Consider the following 23,988-nt stretch of genomic DNA (forward strand, 5'->3'; position numbering starts at 1 on the left):
TGCCTCCAGCATTTATAACGGTGTTAAATATATAAAAAAGTGTTTTTAATTTATAAGGGGGGGTCGCACTCAGAGGCTTGCTATGGGAAAGGGATCACCAGTAAAAAGTTTGAGAGCCACTGTTCTAGGCACTAATGCAAAACAATGTGAGACAATCAATTAATTTTTCAGTCAAAGCTGGATCACTATCTTAAGGGCATAGTACCTACATATTGCAAAGCTCTTCAAAATGGTAGCATGTATTCCAATATGCAGCAGGTGAAGAGAAAAGTTATATTCCCCCCTCTGAATGTCCTTGGCATTGTGATTTATCTAAGCATTTTTTTACACTGTAGTTCCTCTAAAATGTAATCCAATGTCTTCATCCCCAAGCACGTCCAATTCTTAGGAGGACTGAATGGTCCCTATTCAGTAATGAGGTGCAAAACATGTGTCTTACCTGCACATTTGTACCGCTGGATCTTTTTTTTCAGGTCTATCCTATGAATGTTCTGCAAACAGTCTTCTATCAAATCCAACTGATTAGGAGCCACCAGATTTAGTTTCTCTAGATCACTGACAACAGCCAGGAAACTCTAGGAGAGCAGCAGAAAGCATTACAAAGTGGAAGGCCAGAAATTGTTCCCTACCAGAAACTCTGGGAAGAGCAAGGCTAGCCTCAGTAGCCCAACAAAACAACACAGGGCATAATCCAAGGCTTCCTTTAACTCTTCAGAGAGACTACGAACGCAAGTCCTCCTAAGCATTCACACAGCTGCCGGTCTGGAATGTGCAAGCGTTCTCGGCATCATGCCAAATTATTAGCTGGAAGCCAGAGTGTGATGTTCTCGCAAAGACATATCATAGTGTTTGAGGAAACAGTTTTCATTTTCGCCCCACTGCTCAGTCAGCCAGGCAGAACCTTGCGTCATGCCACAGAATATGAAAGCCTTGGGAAATTTGTATGTTTTTCCCCCACCCACTCTTTTCTCTGCAAGAAAAAACTCAGTGACAAAACAACGAATTTCTTAAACTTGTGCTCTGTGAGGACAGATTAATTATCTCCCAATTACTGCATCCCTCTGACTCAGAACACCCAGAGAGACACAATCAGGATTCACATGGAAGAAGAGCTGCTTTGGTAAAATGAAGCAGTTTGTTTAATATGTGAACTAGGGGATAAAACACAAAGGGACGTTATCCCCATAATCATGGTTACATTCATATTTCTCTCTGTTTCGGAGGGAGAGGGATTGGATCCCACATGTTTTCAAATGGCAGAACTTTTAAGGGGAGTGGCTTTATTTCTAAGTTTCTTCCAGCAACTAGTCCCACTAAATGTAGCACTCTTCATATTGCCCTCTCCTCATCTCTCTCTCGATCTTTGTTCCTGTTCCATCCTATCTGATTTTAATGCATCATCTTTCCCCCCATAATTCCTTATTTCCGCTTCTCTTTTCCACTTTTTCTATGCATCTCTTCTCTCTCCCTTGGGGTTTCACATTATTTTGCTAACTTGCCTTTTCCTTTAGTTTCTCATTCACCTACCTCTTCCATTTTGGGGCAAAAAAGATAATTCAATATGGAAACAAAAAGTAGGCATTACCTTATCTTTTGCCATTTTCATACGTGGCACATAATCCTTGAGCAGGAAGGTGAGAGAACCCACTTCTTTTTTATCCAGCTCTTCATTAATCTCTATCATCAGCACCCTGCAAGAGAGATCAGCCATTTCCAAGGGATTAGCTTTCAGTAATATCTCAGTCCTGCCCATCTGCCCCAAGTCACAGGAACAGTCTTTATCCAGCTCCCCAATCTGATTAAATAATCTGTTCCTGGCCATCAACACATATACCTCTCCAGTCTCCAAGACACACTCTGTAGGGAGATGGGTCCAGTGGTTAGGAGAGCAGATTGGAAATCAAAGAAGGTGGGTTTATATTCCTGGCTCTGCCTTTGACTTGATGTGTGAGCACGTTAAGCTACAGCCCACCAAGCCATAACATTAAGTGTTACTATTACATTACTTCCGACTGCTTCAGGGGACGAACAGACATGCAGACATGTTCTCCCAATGGGTGTCATGATTTCCTATTGACTCAATTCCCAGTCCTTGCTAGCCTTTTGAACAATTGCTGTAAAAGTCACTGTACAGATAAACTCTAATAGTACCGTGTGATGGGTAGGAACCGCTCTGGGTGCACGTGGCCCTGCCCAGTCCGGCCTGTACAAGCTGGAGCCAGGGCTTTAAAAAATGAAGCAGAGCAGTACAGAGGGAGGCAGTGGAAGGGAGCAAAGGACTGCTCTGAGCTCTGAAGGGAAAATGCTAACCCAGGAGCTCACTGCCTGGATCTGGCAATGCAGGCCTGGGCAAACCCATGGAGGAGAGGCAGACAACTGGGATTGCAGGCCAGAGACTTAGAGTGAGTTACTCTGGAAGCAAAAGGGGACTGGGGTAGGAAGTGGTCCAGAGGAGACCCATGGCGTAGCACCCCAAAATGTTGAGTGTAGCTGTCCACCAGTAGACCCTGGACCGGAGCCCAGTGGAAAGGGCAGGGCTAGGCTCCCCTACCCACTCTGAGAGCACATTACCCCACCTGGAGTCTTCACTTTGGTGAGAGACCTGCTGGAAAAGGCCTTGAGTGTTCAAGTGCTCAGCCCCTTGCTTATTTTCAGTGGGCTGGGGCAGGGGTTGGGGTGTGAGAGGAGGTGCAGGCTCCAGGGTGGGACCAGAAATGAGGGCTCCGGAGTGTGGGAAGAGGCTCCAGGCTGGGACAGGGGGTTGGGATAAAAGAAGGTGTGAGGGCTCTGGCTGGAGGTGTGGGCTTTGGTGTGGGGCTGGAGATGAGGATTTTGGAGTACAGATGGGGGCTCCAGGCTGGAGCCAAGAGGTTCGGATTGTGGGAAGGAGTTTGGGTGTGGAAGGGGGCTGGGGCAGGGGGTTAGGGTGTGGGCTCTGGGAGGGAGTTTGAGTACAGAAGAGGACTCGGGGCTGGGGCAGGGGATTGGGCTGCAGGCTCCAGGCGGCCCTTACCTGAGGTGACTCCCGGGAAGCGGCTGGCATGTCTCTCTGGCTCCTATGCACAGAAGCAGCCAGGGGGTTCTGCATGCTGCCTTCGCCCACAGGCACTGCCCCCACAGCTCCCATTGGCCAAGGTTCCTGTCCACGGACAGGAGCAGCACATGGAGCTCCCTGGCTGCCTGTATCTAGGAGCCGGAGGGATATGCTGCTGCTTCCGGGAGCCGTGTGGAGCTGGGTAGGGAGCCTGCCTTAGCCCTGCTGCACCACCAACCAGACTTTTAGTGGCCTGCTCAGTACCATCCGGGTGTTCCGGTCAAAAACTGGATGCCTGGCAACCCTATACACCTCCTACACACATTCTACCCCATCCGGAGAACTGAACATCAGAATTATGTAGTCTGGAGCAGGTGTAATTCCCAGGGTGAGTCAATGATAGGGAGGTGTTATTTGATTTGTAAGTATCTGCAAATTCATAATTTCAGTGGTGTCATCCTCTGCGGCGAGATGTGAGACACACAGCCCACCTGGTCCCAAGCTCCACATCCTCTGAAAATTTTGATAATACAACGTAGTCAGAAATGGGTTGAGTTGGGTATTGCTCAAAAGCCCTTTCTCCCATGAACACAACGGTACCAAACAAGACAAACTAGAACATAGATATATATTCAAACATTTTGAACTACAATTTAAACACAGGCTTCTCAAACATGCAGCCGACACAAAAACTTTAGTTGTGGCCCTTGACTGACAGTACTGGGTTATCGGTAAATGCTCAGAACATGATAGTAAAAAAAATAATTGGTTGTTACAGATAAATGGAAATAGTTCTTCAAGCTGATTTTCCATCATCTGTTTAAATTAAAAAAAAAAGGCAGTTCAGTGATATTGATTGATTATCAGCTTTATTATGTCAAAAGAGTTGTAATAATTTAATGGTTAAGATGTCAGCATATAGCCAGAAATTACTAGAATCCATCTGCAAACAGTATGCACAGAGTTACGTAACATACGTTACATAATCAATTAGAATCCCAAAGTAATCTACCACAAAAACTTTGTTTTACTTTGATCTTCCTCATTTTTAGGCATCAGTGGTGAGAGAAAGATACCTGCTAGTCTACAAATTTTTGGAGACTATCACTGCAAAAGACCTGGTTAAACATGATCCTTGGTGGTACCTTGCATGCTATAAGAAGTGCACCTATAAACTGAATTTGGCAATGCTAGAGAGGAAGTACATCGAGCACCAGGAAAAAGTTGAAGATGCCAGGACAAGTGCCAGCTGTGGGTGAGACTTGCCTTATACTAGATCCCATGGCAATGGAGGATAGGTCCATCAATGACTATTAGCCAGGATGCACATGGATAGTGTCCCTAGCCTCTGATTGCCAGAAGCTGGGAATGGGAGACAGGTAATGGATCACTTGAAGATTACCTGTTCTGTTCACTCCCTCTGGGGCACTTGGCATTGGCCACTGTCGGAAGACAGGATACTGGGCTAGATGGACCTTTGGTCTGACCCAGTATGGCTGTTCTTATGTGTTTCAAGAACACCTGCTCCTTCTGCAGCAAGTCAGAAGCCCAATGGTACCCATTAAGCACAGTTTCAACACGTGAGACAGGTGAGAAACGGCATGAAGCAGTCACTTCTAGCAGGAACGTTGCTTGGAAAATAAAGTTAAGTGGGTGCACTGACCGAAGAGATGCTCACACATATGACACTGGGGTTCACATCGAGTGCTACATCAAGAATGTATGTAGTATGTTGCATCAAAAGGTAAAAGAAATAGAAACAAAAATGGATTTTACTATTGCAAACTGTACAAAACATTAAGCATGGCTGGGATGACTTCCCCAGAAGTAACCAAGTACCATCGAGATGCATTAGATCAGTGGTCCCCGCCATGGCGCCAGCCGGGGCATTTATGTGCGCCCGCCTAGTGCCCAGCACAGGAGAGAAGCCGCGGCCCCGCGCCTGACGGGGACAGAGAACTCAGGCTGCAGGTGCAGTATTCTCTGTTCCCAGCAGGCGTGGGGCCTGCCTAGTGCCCAGCAGGGGAGACAAGCTGCAGCCCCGCGCCTGCTGGAGACAGAGAACTCTGGAGCTGCAGGCTATGGGTGCCAGTTTTCTCTGTCCTCACAGCTTCTCTCTTCTCTCTGGATTCATATATTATGTAATATTAAATATGATGATTTTCGTATTATTTAATGTACAAATACAAAATAAGCCTTGAAAAATTGTTGGCACCCGCCACATTCTTCTGAAAACATGAATGTGCTACTGGCCACAAATAGGTTGGGGACCACTGCATTAGATGCTGTTAAATGCCATGGGGTGGCAATTTTAAAGCTACTGGATGAGCTTTCTCACTTGCAACCCATTTTGTGTATGGCAGACTGGAGCTCATTAACGTTATGGCAAAAGCAATGTTCAGTGATGAGATACATAAAGATGTCTGTCAGATGGCTATTTTGGGTCATGGTTTGTATAAAGCCTTCAAAATCCAAAGAATTATCTAAAGATTCATCAATCTATGGGATCCAATCAAGAAGAACAGACTAAAGCTGTGCTCAAAAGCAAAGAAAAAAGTCAGCGTGGCAGGGACTATTACAGAGCTAACCACAGACATGTCACTGTTTTTTCTCTTCTGGTCGTATCCAGATCTCAGTGTGATGCTAATCTATGTTAAACTCTGGGAAAGTGCAAGTTCTCCATGGTACCATGATCGATGCAACAATGCATATGTACCAGGCAAAAAGCATACTAATGCACATCTTCCATGGTCTTCCAAGCCAGCAGATACTGACAACGTCTGGTACTTTACATCAGCAGATGCCTTTCAGCATAGCAATTACAAATGGTATGTCTGAGGCACAAGCTCTCAGTAAACTGGAAACTGTTAACATCTGCCAAGATTTGCCTGAACACTTCATAATGAGGCTACAGAGAAAACACTGGACCTTTGACAAAGTCCACCTGGTGTTTTGACACCTATGCAGAGGCATCAGTTACAAATATTATCACAAAGAAGAGACTCCATAGTATTGCACTGGTCCAGTATAAAATCATTAATTCTGTGAACATCTCCAGTGTCACAATGAAGAAGCTACTCTCTCATACTTGCCCAAAGGACAAGCTCACTGCATACCTTGCAGGTACTACAGCATGCGAAGAATTACTCAAAGAATTTTGTCATTGCAGGTGTAATGAAGCTGCTGCCTTGCACTGTTCAGTGGCGTTTCTTCATGGTTCCCTTGATGAGGATGACACTAAAATTATCTTGTATGCCATCAAAGCCAGAGAGAGATGCTACTAAACCCTGAATATTTACACAAGACACAGATGATCTAGTGCTCTCTGAAAGACATTACCCGAGACTTCTGCAAGATTCTGTTTTCTCTGCCTGCTCCTGGGAGAAGAGAATCGCTGTATATCCCTCAGAGATGTGTTCCTATCACTTGGACCATTAAAAGCTGCTGCTCTGCCAGGTTTCCACAACCATTCAGGATGTGACATTACTGGAAGGTTGGCTGGAAAGTTCAAATTATCTTACTGGAAGGCATTTATTCAGCCTCTGAAGTCGCTCCACTCATTTTTAAGGTGCTCAGAACAGCTGAGACAATGACTGTTGAGGTCATAAGCCCCCTGGTGGAGTTCATATGCTGAGTTCATCATTTCAAGACCAACATTATGACACTTGTAGAGCTATGCTGGCAGATGTTTTTCCAACAAACAGACAAATGGAGAAAAATTGCCACCACCAAGATGTGTATTGACACCTGCTATCAAGGGGGCAAATTATCAAGCAATGTAATGGCTCTAGAATGACTGAGTGATCCAAAACTACCCTCCTGTATTGGGCACGGATGGGACTTGAAGGATGACTGATCACAACAATTATGTGTGAAATACCATATGCTCCTGAATCAATCCTTCAGCTAATCATATGCTCATGTCCAAAGACCAGATGTTCACCACCCTGCAAAAATTTGACAAGCAGTCTGCCTTATGCAGAGATGAACCAGTGTGGGACAGACAAGGATGAGTGTGACACCCTTTCTAGCAATGGTGCCTTAGACCAGTGGTTCTCAACCACGGGTACATGTACCCCTGGGGGTATTCAGAGGTCTTCCGGGGGTACATCAACTCATCTAGTTATTTGTCTACTTTTACAATACACTAGACAAAAAATCCTAGTGAAGTCAGTACAAACTAAAATTTCGTATAGACAATGACTTGTTTATACTGCTCTATATACTATACACTGAAATGTAAGTACAATATTTATATTCCAGTTGATTTCTTTTATAATTATAAGGTAAAAATGAGACAGTAAGCATATTTTCAGCAATAGTGTGCTGTGATACAAAATCAGACATAAAAATACAAAAGTAAGCAAGCAGTTTTTAAGTGAGGTGAAATTTGGGGTTACCCGAGACAAATCTGACCCTTGAAAGGGATCTAGTAGTCTGGAAAGACAGAGAGCCACTGCCTAAGACAGAGGCAACACTGATGATGACTTGGATGAATAAATATTTTCAGTCCTACATGTCAAGGCTAACTTCCCTAGGATTACCAAAGAGCAATGTCTTTTTTATGTAGATAATGCGTCCCTGTGATAAAGTATCATTAAGAAAGTGTTGATTTGTAAACATTTTCTTGAATATCTATCTACATAATTGTTCTAGCGATGTCATATTTAGTACCATTGTGTTAGTGAGAGAAAGGGCTTTCAAATGATGCCCAACTTGATTCAATTCCAATGACATCGTGTCATCAAAATTTCCACCCATGCGAGGAGGTGGAAGTTGGGTCGAGCAATGAGTCACCCCTGCCACACTGCAAAGATTGACACTGGTGAAATTATGATTCTGTACATTTTTTACAAATCAGATGACACCACCCTTACCTATCACTAACTTGCCCATGGAATGAGATTTTGCTCTCAGATTAAGTACATGTTGCCCAATGGCACTCATGGGTTCCTGAACGACTTTAAGAGTCTCATTCCTCAGTATGGCTGGGGTCTGAAGCATCATGGAAATGCTAGTCGCTGCCTCGAAGGAAGGTGGGGAGTGCAGTGAGAACTGCACTCTGGCACCCTTTAATGCACTGTAATTGATGCAGGTTGAGCTTTACTTAATGCAGCAACTGAGTTGCTGCAAGGGATATAGTAAGAATTAAACCAGGAAAAAGTATCCCAAAATGACATTCTGGGCAAAAGCCTGGGCACCTTCATTCAGAATGACTATGTGATAGTCACTGCTGGGGGTAAGGTTCCTCTTAGTACGTACCATAGCCAAAGTGAGGGTATATGGTATGTAAGAAGAATTCCCCCTTAGCAAAAGCACTGTTCTAATAAACAAACCAGCTGGGTTTTCAGCATTTCCTCTTCAACAATGAGCACACCACACCCACAAAAGCTGAAGTCAGACCAGGTGAATAGCAGGACAAACTTCCTGACAGAGCAAGTGTTTGTCTGTGGAAGAGTCTTCCAGGAAAGCGGAGGGAATCCCTTCACTAACACCATTTAAAACTAGACAGGACAAAGCACTGGGAGGATATGCTGCTGGGGACAATCCTGCACGGTAGGTTTATGTGGCCTGGTTTTGAATTAACTGACAATGATGAATGGGGGTCACTAAATACAGTGATGTTGTACAGGATCTTGTCTATCTATACATCCCCACTGCTCTTCCCACTAGCTATATAAATCACACAGGTACCTATGTTTAATGCATATAGTTCTCCTCTGTTAAATACGAAGCCAGACACTTTTAACACCACTACTTCTAAGAAACCGGCAGGCTGCATGTAGGGACCAAACTTTGGAGACCATCTTTACTATACCGCTGTGTGATCCTCTTCTCTGCTATTCTTTCACCCATAATTTATAGTAAAACAACAACAAAAAGTCACCCGTGAAAAATGAAACAGATAAATTACCTGTAATCAGAGACCATTCTAGGATATCTCGCCAGATCAGTCTCCACTGCTGTTCTCTCTGTCCGCAGGGCCCTCCTCAGCAAGTCAAACCTCCTCACTCTGTATAACAGCTCAGACAAGCCCAACAGCAGCTTTCCCTTCTCATTCAGCGCCCCCAGGAGCTCCCTGATGTCTGTATTAGATAAATCAGGAACGAGATCCCGGCACAGGAAAAACATCATCTCCTTTTCATCTTCGTCCAATTCCTGCTCAATCTGGTGAATGAGGGCAGCTGGCACTTGGCACTTTGTCATCACAAGCTGCTGTTCCTTTAAGTTTATCTGCCCTCTTTTTGTGTTTTAAGCAGGAAGCCAACATGTCATGAAGTCCATTTGCAACAGAACATGTGGTTGGTTGTTGATCTTAATCAGATGTTTTTAAATAGTGAAGTTCTGTTGGGGGCGGGGGGAAACAGGCCCTGCTTGAATTGATGATTTACTGAGCAACCTTTCAAGTCATCCAAGTTCCTACTCCACTTCAATCTTTGAGGCGTTCAAGTTCCAGTCAAAATGCTGATCCTACTTACAAAGATCCAGTGTTCTTGAAGGGGTTCCCCGAGCTGTTCATTATGAATAAAAAAAAAGTACATGATAAATCAGTGTCAGCAGAGAATGGAAGATCCATTTAAGTAAAGCACTATTAATTACGCAAGTCTGTAAGTTCCAAAGGAAGTGAAACAAAAAATAGCAGCCCACAAAGGAGAACAGTGAGTGTTCAGGTTGTTTTAGAACATGAAAAATTAAGAGCCATAAATTTAAAAAATCTAAACCCAATCATTCTTACAAAAGAAACAAAGAAAAAAGTCTCAGTGCAATTTCCTGCAAAAGTTTAACAGCCAAGAGGTGTAGTGAAGTCTCTTGTTACTAAGACAGTACTTAGTACTGGTTACTAAGTAGTACTTTTTAAAAGTGTACTACAGAACATTATCTAGTATTCACAGCACATATTAACTAGCATACCAGGGACTAGTGTAAATACATTAAACAAAGCACACTCATCAAAACAGAGGAGCAAAGTACATTTTATGATATATTATCCTTGCTTATCAGAATAAACACCAGGCTCACTTACTGCTCAGTTCATGAAATGCAGGAATCCATGGTGGGTTCTCTTAGTTGTTGGTGCCAATTAGAGAGGGTCCACTGTAAATGAGTTTTTAAAAAGGTTTTTCTTTTACTTAAAAAGAAGTCCAACACAAACTTATAATAAATCTTTGAAGCTGCATTTTTAATAGCCTGCATTTCCTATTCTTTAATCTGTTTATTTTATCATTATCATTTTCATATTATCATTTTCAATATTTAGAGTGTAAGAATAGCATTTTGGTGAAGGAACTGGACTGAGTTTCTGGAGACCAGGGTTCCTTTTTCCTGTTCCTGCCACACAGTTCTTGGTCAAGTGTCTTCATTACTCACTGTCTCAGTTCCTCATCTATTAAATAGGGTAACAGGCCTTTACTACCCCACAAGAACAGGGTGAGAATAAATGCATTGTGTTTGTGATGTATTCCATTACTATGTACCTACCTAGGTAGATAGCTGTTTTCAAATGTACTTTTCTCTGAAGTGAAAGTCAGTAGGACTTAGGTGCCTGAGGCCTTGGCTACACTGGCGCTTTACAGCGCTGCAACTTTCGCGCTCAGGGGTGTGAAAAAACACCCCCCTGAGCACAAGGTACAGCGCTGCAAAGCGCCAGTGTAAACAGTGCCCCAGCGCTGGGACTGCGGCTCCCAGCGCTGTAAGCTAATCCCCATGAGGATGTGGAGTACATGCAGCGCTGGGAGAGCTCTCTCCCAGCGCTGGCACCGTGACCACACTCGCGCTTCAAAGCGCTGCTGAGAGAGCGCTCCAGCAGCAGCGCTTTGGAGTTTCGAGTGTAGCCAAGCCCTAAGTCACTTAACTGCTTTTGAGAATTTTACCTATCCTTTTAAAAGCTGCTGCTGTGCTTTCTAGTCCTTTGCCACAGACTCTGGAAGTCATGGCTCCACAAATGGCAAACAGATAATATATATTTCTTCCAGCCAGTTTAAAGTAGATCAGAGCAACTCATCTGGGAGCAATTTTCTTCACTTGCAGACCCTTGTTAAAAACAATACATCTCTTTCGTGTAAACGCCTATGCCTCACATCTCATACCCGAATAAAAATAAAGGCCAATTAAACCCACAAGCCAATCCACTACAAAGAACTAATCAAGGCCTAGATGACATAAGTATTACAATGCCATTGGTTGCTGGTACTTTGGGCTTGGCTATACTTGAAACTCCAAAGCGCTGCCGCGGGAGTGCTCTCGCGGCAGCGTTTTGAAGTGCGAGTGTGGTCGCGGCGCCAGCACTGGGAGAGAGCTCTCCCAGCACTGCAGGTACTCCACTTCCCCATGGGGATTAGCTTACAGCGCTGGGAGCCATGCTCCCAGCACTGGGGCATTGTTTACACTGGCGCTTTGCAGCACTGTAACTTCCTGTGCTCAGGGGGGTGTTTTTTTCACAGCCCTGAGTGAGAAAGTTGCAGCGCTGTAAAGCGCCAGTGTAGCCAAGGCCTTTGTCTGTGGAAGCAGCAATGGGAAATTGGAGGAGAAAAACTAACACAGACAATGCCAAACACCTGTTGGGAGATCCAGTTACAACGAAGCTAAAACAGTGCTCCATTTTGCAGTATAGATGAGATCTAAATTATTTATAATCAAGTTCCCAATCCCCAACAAAGCCTTAGGTTCCAGGTGTGCTGAGCACTGGACTGCAACTGAAATCAATGGGAGCACTGAGTGCTCAGACCCTCTAAAACAGTGTTTCCCAAACCCAGGTGGGAAGCAGGGTTGGGGGCCACTCCACACAGTTCCCGGAAGCAGTGGCATGTCTACTCTGCAGCTCCGACACACTGGGGAAGCCAGGTGGCTCCACTCTGCATGCTTCCCCCACCCCATGCACCGCTCCCACTGGCTGAGAATTGCAGCCAATGGGAGCTGCAGGGGTGGCGCCTGCAGATGGGGTAGCGTGCAGAGCTGCCTGGCCACGCCTCTGCATAGGAGCCAGAGAAGGGATATGCTGCTGCTTCCAGAAACCACTTGAGGTAAGCACTGCCCTGAGCCTCTCTACGCGTCACTGCCCTGATCCCCCTCTTGCTCTCCAAACTCCTCAATCTCAGCCCAGAGCACCCTCCTGCACCCCAAACCTCTCATCCCCAACCTCACACCACAGCCCGCACCCCCAGCCAGAGCCTGCACCCCTTCTCACACCCCAACCCCCTGCCCCAGCTCTGATCCCCCTCCCACCCTCTGAACCCCTTGATCCCAGCCTGGAGCAATCTCCTACACCTCAAATTCCTCATCCCCAGCACCACCCCAGAGCCCTCACCCCCTGCATTCCACTCCCCCACCCCAAACCAGAGCTCCCTCCCACACCCTGAACTCTTCATTTCTGGCCCACCCCAGAGCCCGCCCCGCCCAACCGGAGCCCTCACCTGCTCCTGCACCCCATTTCCAGTTTTGTGAGCATTCATGGCTCGCCATACAACTTCTATTCCCAGATGTGTCCCTCAGGCCAAAAAGTTTGCCCACCCCTGGTCTAGGTGGATTCTGCGTTCCCTGGAGATCCCCTCTCCCCCATGCTCTGACTTTTCCTGGGCAGCAGGCAGTGGGATGGGCAGTGGGATTTGCGCAGCACCTGAAGCGAGCTAACAGATAGTCAGCAACTTCTCCTTGCCCCGCGCGTGCTCCGGAGGCACCTTCCCCACCCACCTCACTTCCCCTTGGCAGCAGATAGTGGTTTGGGGAGCTGGATCCTGGTGACAGCACAGAGGAAGCACCTCCCAGGCACATGCAGGGCAGGGACAATGTGCTAACTGTCCTCTTGCTAGCTCTGGCCAGTTCCTCAGTGCTGATGCTGATGCCTGGATCCCGCTTTCCCCTGGTAGGAGGCAGAGGTGTGGGGAGCAGGATCTGGGCAGCAGCATGGAGGAAGCAGCCAGAGCCAGCGAGCCTGGTAGCCATCACGGCCCATTTCCAGAGAGAGAGAGAAAGTGCAGGGCTGGGAGAGTAAGCACAAGCAGGCGGGGTGGAGCTGAGTAGAGAACTTGGGCTGAGAAGGGGAAGGAAGAGGGGAGCAGAGGGCTGAGAAGGGGGAGCAAGGGACTGGAGGGCTGAAAAGGGGGGCAGTGCTAATAGGTCCCCAAAAAAGACAGAATGCAACTGGTAGGCTACCTTTGTAAAAAGCTTGGGAACCACTGCTCTGAAAATCAGCACTCAATACTTCATGTCTTCATAAGAGCATTGTATACGTACACTACACTAGGAGTAAACATGTAGGGAAAATATACGGCCACAATATTTCCACTATGGTGCAATACCAGGAAACACTAACACTTGCCTGCAAAGCCTCTGGTATGCTTAAATATGGCACTGCATTTTGAAAGCTACAATGGAGACCATAATACTACACTTTTCCTCATCATGTCCACCATTCAGGAACTCAGAGAAATGAAACACAAGCGGTTTCATTTCTGTTTGCTGACAGTGGGGTGAGAAGATTAACCCTAGGGCTGCCTCTACCACAGTGGCACAGGTAAAAAATGGATGATCTCCTAGGCCAGTAAACAACACACAAGTCTAGAAATGCTTGTATTTCAGTGGAAGCTGCCGCTTTCTCTCAACAGAATTTTCAAATGTGTGGGATAATTTTTTTTATTATAACTGGTTGAAAAAATCTGAATATCCAATTTTTTTTTTGGACAAACACAGGATTTGGGGGCAAAAATTTGCATTTTTGACCACCTCTAATTTTTACATTATATAAATGTGCGCACACACAAATATACATACCCCCCAGACATACCTACTGTACTCATAAACAAACATACACCCACACCTAATGTTTTTTAGGGGTTGGCATAGGAGATGGGGCATCTTCAGATCTCAGTGAGGGCTGAGGAATCCCCCCACCCAATACACCAGAAAGTGATTTGTACAATTCTCTATCAGGGAAAAAGGTTTATCACAGTTTTTTTTTTTTCAAACCAAAACCAAAAAATTGTGGGAATTCCATAGAGGAAGGAAGAAACACAGTGATTTTATTTTTTTTATGACAGAGAGCAGCCAAGGGGGTGATGGTACCAATGGTACCTGCCTCTGAAAGCCACCGTTCTTAATAGCTAAAAGTGGGATTTTCAAATGAGCCTAAGGGAATCTGGTATCCAACTCCCGTTTAATTTCAAGGGGATCTGGGAATTTAGTTCCCTTTGTCTCTTTTGAAAGATCCTAGCCTACATATATTTTTAAAGCTTACTAAAAAGGTACTTCCCAACAGAGCTCAGATTTCAAACATGCAAAAGGATTATTCATATACTTCTGAGATTTGCTTTAGATGGCTTTTTACGCTATTTCTACATCATGAACTCCCACATTTACTAGAATGTCTGTCACGTGTGCATCACACAAAACTGCAGATCAGTACTTCAAGCTAATTTAAATAAAAAACCCGACATTTACTGCGGGAAGCGGCGTGGGCCGAAGGATGTGCTGGCCACCACTTCCCGCCGTCCCCATTGGCCTGGAGCAGCTAACTGCAGCCAGTGGGAGCTGTGATCAGCTGAACCTGTGGACTCAGCAGGTAAACAAACCGGCCCGGTCCGCCAGAGTGCTTACCCTGGTGAGCCGCATGCCAAAAGTTGCTGATCCCTGTGATACAATGATGCATAGTGATCTAGATCATTTGGTAAGCTGGACACAAGCAATCAACATGTGTTTTAATATGGCTAAATGTAAATGTATACATCTAGGACCAATACAGGCTACACTTACAGGATGGAGCAATGTATCCTGGGAAGCAGTGACTCTGAAAAAAAATTGCACAAACAATTTGGGGATTGTGATGGATAATCATTGAGCATGAACTCCCAGTGCAACACTATGGCTAGAAAGGCTAATGCAATCCTTGGATGGATAAACAGGAGAATTTTGAATATGAGTAGAGAGGTTATTTTACCTCTGAATTTGGCTCTGGTGCAACCACTGCTGTAATACTGTGTCCAGTTCTGATGCTGACAATTAAAAAGGAATGTTGATAAATTGGAGAGAGTTCAGAGAAGAGTCACAAGAATGATTAAAGGATTAGAAAAACTGCCTTATAGTGATAGTCTAAAGGAGCTCAATCTATTCAGCTTAACAATGAGAAGGTTAGAGGGGGACTTGATTACAGTCTATAAGTACCTACATGGGGAACAAATATTTGATAATGGACTTTTCAATGTCGCAGAGAAAGGTAGAACAGTCCATGGCTGGAAGCTGAAGCTAGACAAATTCAGACTGGAAACAAGGCAGACACTTAACAGTGAGAGTAATTAACCACTGGAATAACTTACCCAGGGTTGTGGTAGATTCTCCATCACTGACCATTTTAAAATCAAGACTTGATATTTTTCTAAAAAGCTCTGCTCTAGGAACTATTTTGGGGAATGTCTATGGTTTGTGTTACACAGGAAGTCAGACTAGGTGATAACATGGACCACCAAATCTTTTTCTGAGTCACTGCTTCCCAGGATAGAATCCCCCTTCCAGTCAATATGGCTTGCATTCTTTGTTCCTAAATGTATATATTTATTTACACTTAGACATATTAAAACACATATTGGAAATCTGGTTCCAAGAAAACAAACAATCCTGATCGCTTTGTATCAGCGACCTGTCCTCTTCCTTATTTAACATGCCTCTGATTTTTGTATTATCTGCAAATTTTATCAGTGATGATTTCATGTTTTCTAGGTTTATCATTGATAAAAATGTTAAAAAGCATAGGACGAAGAACCGATTCCAGCAGGACCCCACTAGGAATGTACTAGTTCAATGGTGATTTACAGTTACATTTTGAGACCTATCAGTTAATCCAGGGGTGGGCAAACTTTCTGGCTTGAGGGTCACATCTGGGAATAGAAATTGTATGGCAGACCATGAATGCTCACAAAACTGGGATTGGGGTATAGGAGGAGGTGAGGGCTCTGGTTGGGGGTGCAGACTCCGGGGTGGGGCCAGAAATTAGGAGTTCAGTGTGCGGGAGGAGGCTTTGCGCTGGGAAGAGGGAGCGGGATGCGAGCTCTGGGATGGGGCTCGGGGTAAGGAGTTTGGGGTGTAGGAGGGTGCTCCGGGCTGGGATTGAGGGGTTTGGAGAGCACAAGAGGGATCAGGGCTGGGGCAAGGGTGCGTGGAGAGGCTCAGAGGTGTAGGCTCAGGGTAGTGCTTACCTCAAGCAGCTCCTGGAAGCAGCAGCATGTCCCTTCTGCGGCTCCTATGTGGAGGCATGGCCAGGCGGCCCTGCACCCTGCCCCATGTGCAGGTGCCACCCCTGGGAGCTGTGAGGGCAGTGCTTGGGGTGGGAGCAGCGTGCAGAGCAGAGAGCCCTGGCTGCCTCTATGTGTAGGAGCTGGAGGGGAGTCATGCTGCTGCTTCCAGGAGCCATGTGGAGCTGCCCCAAACCCTGCTCCCCAGCGAGCACTTGAGGGCCGGATTAAAATGGCTGGAGGGCTGGATCCTGCCCATGGGCCATAGTTTGCCCACCCGAGTTAAACCATTTAACGTGCCATGTTAATTTTATATAGTTCTAGTTTTTCAATCAAAATGTTGTGTAGTATCAAATCAAATGCCTTACAGAAGTCTATGACATCAACCCTATTACCTTTATCAACCAAATTTATAATCTCACACACAAAAAAGTTAGTTTGACAGTAGCTATTTTCCATAAACCCAGGTTAATTGGTATTAATTACATTACTCTCCTTTTATTCTTTACTAATCAAGTCCCATACCAGCTGTTCTATTATCTTGCCCAAGATTGATGTCAGACTGACAGGCCTCTAGTTGCCCGAGTCATCCTGTTCACCCTTTTCAAATTCTGGTCCAACATTAGTTTTCTTCCAGTCGCCAGGAACTGCCCCAGTCTTCCCAGGATTACTTAAAATAATATGTCAGACCTGCTTATATGGCTGTGTCATCTCCCTGTACTGTCTGAGCCGCTCACTGTGTATAGAGCCTTTGAAGTCCAAGGCCATGAACTCTATCTCAGATCAGATACTGCAACTCTGGCTACGTCTTCACTACCTGCCGTATCAGCGAGTAGCAATCGATTTCTCGGGGATCGATATATCGCATCTCATCTAGACGCGATATATCGATCCCCAAACGAGCTCCTATTGATCCCGGAACTCCACCAACCCGAACGGCGGTAGCGAAGTCGACATGGGGAGCCGCGGACATCGATCCCGCGCTGTGAGGACGGTAGCTAATTCGATCTAAGATACTTCGACTTCAGCTATGTTATTCACATAGCTGAAGTTGCATATCTTAGATCGATTTCCCCCCGTAGTGTAGACCAGCCCTCTATTTACTATTCAAACTATGCCCCTCACTCTCCTGCGAGCTCCATGCATGTAGATTTCTGTCACATTGACCCTGATCCTGCAATGAGCTCTATGTGATTGGCTGATGACAGAGATGTCTGTGACTGTTTTTTCTAGTACCTGATGCTTCATCCCTGATCAGAAGGGCCCACCTGTAGGCATGAAAGGACAGTTCAGTCTTTAGGCTCATTTAATCCCTGGCCCCCTGCTGACACTATCAACTAGCAAACAGTTTGACAGTGATTTGTGATTCGTAGATTCACATAGTATATTTATACTAAAAAAAAAACCCGAGGAGTACTTGTGGCACCTTAGAGATTAAGGGTACATCTACACTACCTGCCGGATTGGCGGGTAGCGATCGCTATATCGGGGATCGATTTATCGCATCTAGTGTAGACGTGATAAATTGATCCCCAATTGCTCTGCCATCAACTCCTGTACTCCACCGCGGTGAGCAGCAGAAGCAGAGTCGACGGGGGAGCGGTGGCAGTTGACCCTGTGCCAGGAGGATGCAAGGTTAGTCAACCTAAGATACGTCGATTTCAGCTACGCTATTCTTGTAGCTGAAGTTGCGTATCTTAGGTCGATCCCTGCCCCCAGTGTAGACCAGGCCTAAGCAATTTATTTGGGCATAAACTTTCGTGGGCCAAAACCCACTTCAGCGGACGCCCAGTTAAATGGGTTTTAGCCCACAAAAGCTTATGCCCAAATAATTGTGTTAGCTTCTAAGGTGCCACAAGTACTCCTGTTCTTTTTGCTGATACAGACTAACACGGCCGCCACTTTGAAACCTGTTACAATTATACTGCAATTATAAACCTGCAGCACCAAGTCTCAGAGCCCAGGTCAGCTTGGTCTCAGAGCCAGGGCTTCAACCCCCGCGTCTACACTGCAATGTTTAGCCCTGCAGAACTGAGGCCAAGTCAGCTAATCTGAGTGCTGACACTTGGTGCCACAGGTTTTTTTTAAATCACAGTATAGCTGTACCCATAGATTCCAAGGCCAGAAGGGATCGTTGTGATGATCTAGTCTGACCTCCTGTATAACATTTATATTCTTGTGCCTCTTCTCTGAGCCCTCTCCAATTTTTCAACACCTTTCTTGAATTGTGGCACAGAACTGGACACAGTATTCCAGCAGCGGTTGCACCATTGCCAAATACAGAGAACAAATAACCTCCCTACTCCTACCGAAGATTCCCGTTTATGCATCTAAGGAACATGTTCGTTCTTTTGGCCATGGCTCTGGGATCTCATGTTCAACTGATTATCCACCATGACTCCCAAATCATTTTCAGTCATTGCTTCCCAGGAGAGAGTCCACTGTCCTGTACATAGGGCCTACATTCTTTGTTCCTATATGTATACATTTACATTTAGCCTGCCCTCTTCATTATTGATCACTCCCCCAATTTGTGTGTCATCTGTTGCTTTATCAGTGATGATTTTATGTCTTCTTCCAGGTGATCAATAAAAATGTTAAATAACGTAAAACCAAGAACTGCCCCTGCGAGACTCCACTAAAAACATACCTGTTCAAGGATGATGCCCCATTTAAAATTACATTTTGAGACCTATCAGTCAGTTTTTAATCCATTTCATCATACAATTGTAGGGCGGGAAGGGACCTCAAGAGGTCAAGTCCAGCCTGCTGTGCTGAGGCAGGACCAAGTAACCTCGACCGTCCCTGACAGGCATTTGTCCAGGTATTATTAAAAACCTCCAATGATGGGGACTCTACAACCTCCCTTGGAAGCCTATTCTAAAGCTTAACTACCCTTATAGTTAGAAAGTTTTTCCTACTTATCGAACTTAAATCTCCTTTGCTGCAAATGAAGCCCATTACTCTTGTTCTACCTTCAGTGGACATAGAGAACAACTGATCACTGTCCTCTTTATAATAACCCTTAACATATGTGAAGACTTATCAGGCCCCCCCTCAAGATTAAACATGCCCAGTTTTTTCAGTCTTTCCTCATAGGTCAGGTTTTCTTGTTTTTGTTGCTCTCCTCTGGACTTTTTCCAATTTATCCACATCTTTCCAAAACTGTGGCACCTAGAAACAGACACAATCCTACAGCTGAGGCCTCACCAGTGCTGAGTTAAGCAGGACAATTACCTCCCATGTTTTACATCGGATATTCCTGTTAATACAAGCCAGAATGATAGACTTTTTTCCAACTACTTCACATAATGTGTGCCATGTTAATTTTATATCTTTCTAATTTTTTAATCAAGATGTCATGTGATACCAAGTCAAACACGTTAAAGAAATCTAAGTATTCAACTAGCAATAATCACACCTCAGATTAACTTCATTGGCTATGATATTACATCAACACTATTACCAATATCAATCAAACTTGTAATCTCATTAAAAAAAATACCAAGTTACTTTGACAGGATCTATATTCCATAAACCCATGGTGATTGGCATTAATTATATTACTCTCCTTTAATTAATCAAGTCCCATATCAACTGCTCCATCATCTTGCACGGGATTATGTCAGACTGACAGGCCTATAGTTACCCAGATCCTCCCATTCACCCTTTAAATATTGGCAAAACATTAGCTTTCTTCCAGTCTTCTGGAATTTCCCTGGAGTAACAACACTTTTTGAAAATCAGCATTAAAGATCCAGCAAGCTCCACAGCCAACTCTTAAAATTCTTGCATGCAAGTTATCTGGACCTGCTGATTTTAAAGTGTCTGTCTTTAGTAGCTTTTGTTTAACATCCACCCAATATAGCAGTGGAATGGAAAAAAGTGTTATATAATATGACTACATCATCAAGTGTGTTTGCCAAAGCTAGGAGATGGTTAAATAGGCATGACCTGCTGCTCCCACCCCTAAGATCATCTGCATACCGCAGCTCAATGTAAAAAGCTTGTAAAGCACATGGAACACCACATCTACTTCATTGTACTTATTAGGAAATCTGGAGTCACTTTGGATGGGATAAGTCTTACTCAGCACTGTCTGATACAGCTGTACCTCAGAACCTCCACCAAACATGGTGACACGATTATGGAAAAAACAGGGAGGGCTTCCCTCAACCTCAACCTCACCCTCACCCCTTTGCATCCCAGACACAAAATTTTACAGGGAGCTCCTGCTCCTGCAGCTGTCAGTAATACAGAAGCAGGGGAAAGCATGATGGGTGGGTCTTGTTACTCACAACAGAGTGGAAACAAAGGGCCCTTTCCTACCTCCTTAGATAGCTTGCTTCTTCTCTCTCCATGTAGTCAACCTGCGAAAGGCAATGGGGAAAGCCCCCGTGTCAGTGGGGGCGTATGACCGAAGGCAGGTGGCTTATTGTAAAGCTATTATAATTCACAGTCACACCAAAACCCACAGACCTTACAGCACAGTGGGACTCCACTGGGAGGGAGTCATGTGGTCTCTGGGGTAAAAGGGACTAGGTTCTAGTGACTCACAAGGGCACAGCTGCCCTTCTCTCTCCTCAAAGACGGGAAAAAGCATGGCCCAAAGGGGATGATAGGATCAACAGTTAAATACAAGTCTCTGCCTTTTGGGCTACAACACAAACAGGGAGATTCAAAGTTTGGCCCTAGGTGCCTTTGTGAGAAACCACCATGCTAAGGAAAGGACACATTTTCTATCCAAATTCTGGCCTGACTTTTGTCCACGTGAGTTACACACTAACCTAGACTCTCTAGGGAAAATTAAAAGATTAAAAAGTATATTTACCTGTTAGGCCATAACATTCCTGTTCCTTGAATAAACAGGAAGAGCCACACTCAAATCAAACAGCAATGAAAATCCAGTACATTCATTTGCTTTTATGAGGCTGTTTCACTCTCACCATAGAATTAATTAATCCCTGATCCTCCAGGTTACTCCCCACACTCCAGTCTTGAGTCCATGCAGAGCTAAGTGTAAAATCAGGACTTAATGTAGTTTATAAAACTACCACAACAACTTCTGAACCCAGGAAACAGTGATACACCAGTGACTTACCCACAAAGACCTGTATTTCTGGTTGCATCTACGTTGGCAAAAATGGGTCCTGTCATTCACTACTGACAACAGCAGCTCTAGTGTACCATCCAACCCCAAGCCTTTTAACTACTGTCTCTAATCCTGCGTTATTAAAACTGTGCCCAAGTGAACTCTGTTTTTCTGCATGCGACCCGACAGCAGAGTCTGCACTACGTATGTGCAGCATGTGTTCTCGGTGTTTATTACCAGAAGGTCACCTCTCAGACCTTAGATTGGGGAACTGAAAGGTTTTTCAAGAGAAGACAAACAGCGTGGGAAACAATGGTATTTTAAAGGTAGGATAAATGTTGTGCTTGACAGATTTGACAGTGTTCCGTGAATATAACGTATAGAGAGTTGTTTCATAACCACAATGCCATCGCCAAACCAGCAAAAATGGGACCCATGATTCATCATCAGTGTAGCTCCCATTTGGAAAAACGTCTTAGTTCCACAACATAAGATCTGCTGTATGATTCTACAGGCATATAACTTGGATTTCTTCATGCTGCAAGGATATTGTGCAACCTCTCTGCTGTTATTGTGTAAGCAGCAGAAGCAGGGCTAGGGACCACTATTGCAAAACCTCTCTGTGAGGCCACAGACACTTGACTCTATCCCATTATGCTTGTTGCTTTTCCAAGTTTTGTTAAATAAGTTTTTAAACTTTCTTTGCACTAGGAAGAGGGTCTAAGGTTTGAGACTTTGGGGAAAAAAATCCATAAGCATTTGATAACCTTCTACATTGTTCTTTATGAATCAGAAACACTTAAGCCTTGGGGCTGCTTACAATTTGCTCTAGTTTAGTTTAATTGCGGCACTGCAGACCCTTGCTTGGGCACTCTTAGCTCAGTTTCCGTTCAGAGTAACCAGATCCTAATCAATTTTAAACTCAACTGAAATAGGCTGCTTTTAAAGTTTAAGAGAGTTCACCCAGCCTCGTGCACCAGTTTTAAATCGGGTTTAAATGACCGCTGACATTAAACTAGAGCATTAACACGAGTTAGCCAGGGCATTTGGCTGAGGGTATTGTTCACAGCGCCTTGTGAATCCCCCCTGCCCCAAACAACCAGCCGGGGGGGCCGGGCGTTCGCGGCCGTGCCAGCGGGAATCCAAAATCCGAAATCTCCCTCCCTAGCCGGACCTGAGGCAGCTCCACCCCAGCCAGCTGCGCAGCAGGTCTGCTTCCTTCCCAGCCCTTTGTTCAGCTCCCAGGCCGGGAGCGACTGAGCCCAGCCAGGCCACCCAGCGTGCAGGGCCCAGGCGGAGAGAGCAGGGAGCTGCCCCCGCCGCGGCCGCGCTCCCCTCTAGGCGCCAGGTCAGGGCGCAGGACCCCGCGGGCGGCGGCGGCCTGGGGGTGCCCCGGAGAGGCGCTGGGGGACGGAGGCGGCAGGCTGGAGGCTACGCACCTGACCGCGCACGGGGGGTCCCGGGGCTCCAGCAGCGGAGGAGACTCGAAGGCGAAAGCGAAAGCGGCTGGTCCGCAGCGCAGCCCCGGCGGCGGCTGGAGGCGAAGCCCGCGGCGGGGCCCGGCGGAGAGGGGAGCAGGAGGCGCAGCAGTTTCCTGTGCAGCCTGGTGGTGGAACCCGGCCAGGCCAGGGCGGAGCCGCGGCTGCGTTCGCCGCCCCAGCGGGTGGATCGCTACCAGGCAGCCCAGCCCCGCGGGCCGGTGCCCTGCCCAAGCCCACAGCTGAGAGCAGCTTGTCATTGTCCCCTCCCTGTGAAGCGCCACGCAGGACGGCGCGCCCTAGCCCTGGGGAAACAGTCACCCCGGGTCCCGCTCTGCCTTGGTGCCTTCGCTGGGGAGTGGCAACTTGGGAGAAATTCAGGCACGTCCAAGATTTTTCTACCTCTTATAATGCAATAGCTTCACATACTAATGCAATAACGTACATCGCGCTTCCTACCGGCTGTTTTAGCTCGTTTTAAAATGTGGGGAGCGTTATAAATATTAGTATCGCCCACTGGGGCAGAAAATGGGGGATAATGTGTAACTCTCCCCACATTTTACTGCTTGGGAATCGGGCAGCATCCTGTGGGACGGAAGTGACTCATGCTTCAAACATTGGAATGTGGCTTAAGCACCATTAATCCTGCAAACGTTTATGTAGCTTTAAAGCCAAATTTGTGCTCCCCATCGTGGCTGGTTGTGCCTTTATCCAGTCCCCCGGCCTAATTTAAAACAGTGTGAAGCCTGCTCCAAATTATGCTGGCTTCAAGAGGCTGTTCCACAAGAATTGGGATGCAAGGAGATCCTGGCAATGCCCTGCTTCAGGCTGCTGCAGGGAAGGGGAGCCGTATAAAAGTCTGTATGCCACTGCAGAGTCCTACACTGGAGGATTCAGGTGCACATTGTGCTGGCAGTGGCACAAAGTAAGCCCAGTTCTGGGGAAAATCTAGCTCTAAATCTTCACAAATGTTATATTTAAAGGACAATTCATAAAAATGTAGTATAGGTTTCTACAGCTGCAGTATGGCTATAAGAGACATAGACATTTCTACAATTGCTATTTGGTTCTACAAATAACCAAAATAATTTTCTAGGTGCCTGAACCACTGGCACGATAAGAGGTCCAGTAGCCATTGAGTATCTCACCTAGCATGTTGTCCATAGC

At 45.7% G+C, this 23,988-nt stretch overlaps 1 protein-coding gene and 1 non-coding gene across 5 annotated transcripts in view; both read right to left on the reverse strand.

Moving 5' to 3' along the window:
- Positions 1–20,625, reverse strand: part of CFLAR (CASP8 and FADD like apoptosis regulator) — a 35,246-nt gene extending 14,621 nt beyond the window's left edge. Inside the window, exons 1-5 of one of the 4 annotated variants that reach the window (XM_050916642.1) lie at positions 20,581–20,624; positions 10,059–10,129; positions 8,949–9,546; positions 1,586–1,691; positions 440–575 (exon numbers count right to left, since the gene is read on the reverse strand). In XM_050916642.1, the coding sequence (XP_050772599.1) occupies positions 440–575; positions 1,586–1,691; positions 8,949–9,241 (535 nt within the window). In that variant the 5' untranslated portion in view covers positions 9,242–9,546; positions 10,059–10,129; positions 20,581–20,624. Of the gene's footprint in view, positions 1–439; positions 576–1,585; positions 1,692–8,948; positions 9,547–10,058; positions 10,130–14,779; positions 14,814–20,580 lie in introns of those variants that run through there. The other 3 variants (XM_050916644.1, XM_050916643.1, XM_050916641.1) reach the window with 3 other exon arrangements.
- Positions 19,575–19,717, reverse strand: LOC127030550 (U4 spliceosomal RNA). Its single transcript, XR_007768415.1, has one exon. It is a non-coding gene; the product is annotated as a U4 spliceosomal RNA (small nuclear RNA).
- Positions 20,626–23,988: the final 3,363 nt, after the last annotated feature.

Source organism: Gopherus flavomarginatus, chromosome 10 (assembly GCF_025201925.1).
Source record: "Gopherus flavomarginatus isolate rGopFla2 chromosome 10, rGopFla2.mat.asm, whole genome shotgun sequence".
Taxonomy (NCBI): domain Eukaryota; kingdom Metazoa; phylum Chordata; order Testudines; family Testudinidae; genus Gopherus; species Gopherus flavomarginatus.